Below are 4,465 nucleotides of genomic sequence, written 5' to 3' on the forward strand. Positions count from 1 at the left end.
ACTGCTTTGTAAAGAGTGAGGCAGGTGTTCCCCAAAACTCTCCCTCAAGTATCGTGTGTCTGATTTATTTAAATTTGGCCTTTTAAAGCAAAACTTCTGGTCAGTTTGCCATCTGCTGAGTTTTCGGTGCGTGAATGGATGAAACCTCTCATCACCAGGATTCTGGCATGACACTAAATTCTTTAAATAAGTGCATACAATTTCAGCATGATTTCCATGAGAATGGATAACAAAAACAACTCAAGCAACAGTGGCTACATGCAGAGTAAACAGAAATACAACAGCTTCTCCCGCTAAGTCTATACATTTTGGTATAACTCAAGCACCAAAGAATTTTACACATAACCTATCAAGTGGTATGATTCAGACAGTAATAGTCTATATTATTTACATCCAAAACAGTGTACTAAAAATCGTATATATATATATATATATATATATATATATATATATATATATATATATATATATATATATAGATATATATATATATATATATATATAGATATATATATATATTACACACACTATTTACTCAAAATTAGCTGTAACTCAAAAATCTTTGAAAATACTGTCCTCAGATTTACTATCACTCATGCAGGATTTACTCACGTTCACAGCGATACAACAACCACTTAAGGGCACATGACGTCATCACTTTGTGTGGTTTCAATATCTGAAATTCTACTGCTGAAGAAAAAAGAAGTACTCATCTTTTCTGCCATTCTGTTATAAATTTAAAGCTGTTCTGTGGTAGAGATTTACTCAAGTAATTAATTTATCCAAAGATTTCTTATAACTACACAAAATTTTGATGTGTAAAAGGGCATATGCTCTTACTCCTGAAGTCAAGCCCTTTGTGTGGTTCTACAGCAAATACGATTACCACCTTTACTTCTGTATTTATAATTATGCAAACATTTTAAACCAATCTGTTGCATAAAAACTTAATTCTAATCCTCATAAATGAACATTATTAAAAAAAAAATTACAGCATATAACAATATATTTTCAACTGCAATACTGAAGGCACTATGTCTACCCTGAGTTCTCATAACCACATTAACAAGTGTAGATTACATACTTGACAAAATGGACACTACACAAAAAGATGTCACATTTCCTGAAGATTATATACCATTTGAGAGTGAGTTCTGGAAAATAACATGGAATCACATCAAAATTAAGTCTTTATATAACTTGTCCATCCAAAGTATCCCATATTACATTTCTGTAAAGCATTACTAAAGACAAAAAAATTTTAAATGAATAAAATTAAACCATTGGATCTAACAAAACAGTCAAACCTCCAGTCTGATTCAAACACAATCTTGACCAATTAAAAATCAGAACTACAGATACATCAAACATCTTTTTATGTACTCAAATGGGTGGACCAATAGCAGTGAAGGAAGGCACTTGCTTACACATATCAGTGACTTAGTTCAAGAAAAGCCACAGGTTGCTCAAAGGGTTAAGTCAGGCAAAGCAATTTAAAAAGTCAAAATCCTGCTCAGGACAGAGGACTCTATGACTGGTCCCTACTCTGTTAGTTGCCCTACCTACTACAAAATGTAGAGAAGGTGCAGTTGCATGTCTATGAAATGGGTGGGCTTGTGTTGGAGGTAGTGCCATGTGCCATATATGGTAAGTAAGAGGAAACAGCAGCAGAAGGGGGGGCAGCTGCACTATAATACCTCCCAATAATCTAAGCAACAGTAATGAAGATGCCAAATGTAAGGTTGTTCCTTTTAGTCTCTGTCCTCTGACAATGAACTAGAGCTATAGGACTCTGAATCATCATCAGAGAGATCTTCAAAATCCCAATTACCACTAGATTCACTATGGACATCAAGGTCCTCAGACAGAAAGTTCTTCCCTGTCTGCAAATTGCAAGGATAAACAAGTGCTGAAAGACATATGAAATGTGAGTCATAATGCAACAAACCAAGCATTGTGCCCACACTAACCCACTCATCACATTTTATGTCATATTCATGTACTGTAATCCGGTTTCTCTTCCACTGGGGTGTGGTAGTTGTTATAAGCAGACATTTATTGTTGCAAGTAACTATCTGAACATGTTCAGTATTGCCATCAACAGGAATATCACATATTCTTCTCCACTCTCCACTTGCAGGATTGTAAACTTTCACAACTGGCATATCACAAATACAGTATATTTCACCATTAAAGACACATGCCTCTCGAAACTCATTACATTTTAGGGAAGCACAATTCACCCAACAATTCCTATCAGGGTCAAAGCGTAGCATTCGCTTACTGCTGACTGCGTACAGATAGCCATCCAATGCGATCAACTCAAATGCATACAAAGTATGGGGTAGCTCAGCCACCAACTTCCACTGGTTTTTCCGAATGTTATAACATTCAACATCTTTAATCTTAACACCAGTAAATGGATCACGGCCACCCATTATGTATATAAAACCATTAAGATACCCAATATCCATGCCGTCCCTTGCCAATAACCTGTCTGGCAACTGCTGCCAAGTATTAATGACAGCATTATACACCCACAGCTGTTTAGAAGGCTGGGCAGCTAAATATAAGTCATTGTCTGTTGAAACACACACAGCACTAGAAGTACAATTTCTGCTGTGAGTGAGAGTATTCAAAGGTGAGGGCATTGCAAATACGTGTCCAAAATATGGATTGTAGCACAAAAATGGTTCTTTTGGGTGGCCAAAAAATATTACCATCTCTTCTGCCAACATACCAATTCTTTTGGTCCCTTCTAAGTTATCAAATTTGGCAGTCAGCATGTCTTCTATAAAGTCCTGGCAGTGTTTTCTGATTAATGACTTTGACCTTAATAACTCTTCAACATATTCCTTGCCATCATCCCCGAAAGAATGCCACCGGATGCACTTAAATACTTCAGGGGAGCATACACTCCTTTCTTCTACATTACTTTCTATCCACCTAACAGCAAAGAAAAACACTTTCCTTTCACTTTCAACATCAAGGTTGCTCAAAAGGAGTACTTCCTTTATTTGATTCAAATTCAGGTCCATGAGTTCTTCGTTGTTTTGGTAAAGATGCCGGAAATTCCTTGCGATGAAAGCCAATGCCTTGCTCTTCAGCTCTTGGCTATCAAACGCATCAGCAAATTTCAGGATCCCCGCACAGTTAGAAAGATCCATTCTCCTGGTCATGAAGCTGATACAAGCTTGCCTGATGTACTCAAGTTGTAGCATATTGGCAGCAGCATACAACGGCTGTACATTACTTTCAGACACAGTCACTTTGCCGGTATAACAGTAATCAATAATCAAAGCCATAGATTCAGTGTCCACATCATGAATTGTCACTTGCTTCTGTTTACTTTCATAAAGGCCACCCGTGAACATGCTCTTGAAATAAGGACTTGCAGCAGCCAAGACATTCCTGTTACACCGGAACAATTTGCCTCTGTCCGGGCCGAAAGAATACCGATCAAAAGACGGGATCACTTCAATGATCACATCAAACAGCTGCTCAGAATCATACAAAACCTTTAACTCCTTTAGCAGTGAACGAGCATGGTTTTCGTCTTCCAGTTCTTCGGGGCCAGAAAATAAATCGTGCACTGAAGCCATTCCCTTCTGAAACATGAGAAACTCAATTCACCTAAGATCTGCTGCTAGTACAGTGCAATGAGCATACACTTACAACCCCTAAAAGGAAAACACTATCTACAAAATTCCTTTCTTTAGTCCAACTTAACTTAGACGTACCGGTGATAGTGTCCTACGTAAAGAGTGCTTCCGGTGCACTGTAAACTTATTATCCTACGTAAAGAATGGTTCTGGAGCACTGTAAACTATAGCTGGGGAAATGCGTAATATTTTCAGCCCGACAGCGCTAACAATTATGCAGGCCATTCCCTGTATGGCTGGGCAGGAAGTTGGCTGTACTGTAGTAGTACTTCCGAGATGTGCAGTAACAAACCCTACGTACGGTTTACTCCTTGACCGAAAAAAAAATTGTATACTGACTCTTATTAGCGGTAATAAACATACTCTTGTAAAATAATGTATTCATGATTAGTAGTGTTGTTTTTCGTGGGCGTGGGGGTTGAAACTGCATTTTAATGTGTGAAACTACTTTTTGTGTTTATATGCTTATATTAAAATATGTATAGATAGAGACGGAAAGGACATAGCTATGTATGTGTAACTTTTAATTCTTGTACAGCCTTGCGCGTACTGCTTCCCGTAGCTCTCAACCAAACAGGGACAAATCTCAACAAAAACGGAAAAATCCAGTAATATCAAGGACACTTTTAAAATATTGGCACTATTAACTTGAGACATTCACAGAATAAGAGAATGTGAATTACTATACATTTTTGAACTAAAAGCAGTCTGTAAGTGTAATTACTATTCTTATTTATTAAGTGCAATTCATCACCTTTTTTTCCGACAGTGACTAATTTTAAACGGGATTAATAGAGACAGAA

The 4,465-nt window shown here is 37.2% G+C and overlaps 1 protein-coding gene across 1 annotated transcript; it reads right to left on the reverse strand.

Annotated features, from left to right (window-relative positions):
- Positions 1-1,172: 1,172 nt before the first annotated feature.
- On the reverse strand, positions 1,173-3,944 carry KBTBD7 (kelch repeat and BTB domain containing 7). Its single transcript, XM_044071695.1, has one exon. It carries the CDS (start codon positions 3,615-3,617, stop codon positions 1,752-1,754), a length of 1,866 nt encoding a protein of 621 aa, XP_043927630.1. The 5' UTR covers positions 3,618-3,944; the 3' UTR covers positions 1,173-1,751.
- Between the last annotated feature and the right edge of the window lie 521 nt (positions 3,945-4,465).

Source organism: Protopterus annectens, chromosome 5.part0, assembly GCF_019279795.1.
Source record: "Protopterus annectens isolate FY-2018-M chromosome 5.part0, PAN1.0, whole genome shotgun sequence".
In the NCBI taxonomy this organism is placed as follows: domain Eukaryota; kingdom Metazoa; phylum Chordata; order Ceratodontiformes; family Protopteridae; genus Protopterus; species Protopterus annectens.

Bases quoted from the DNA above. Each gene is read 5' to 3' on its own strand.
- KBTBD7 (XM_044071695.1), bottom strand. From the start codon at position 3,617: ATGTTTCAGAAGGGAATGGCTTCAGTGCACGATTTATTTTCTGGCCCC.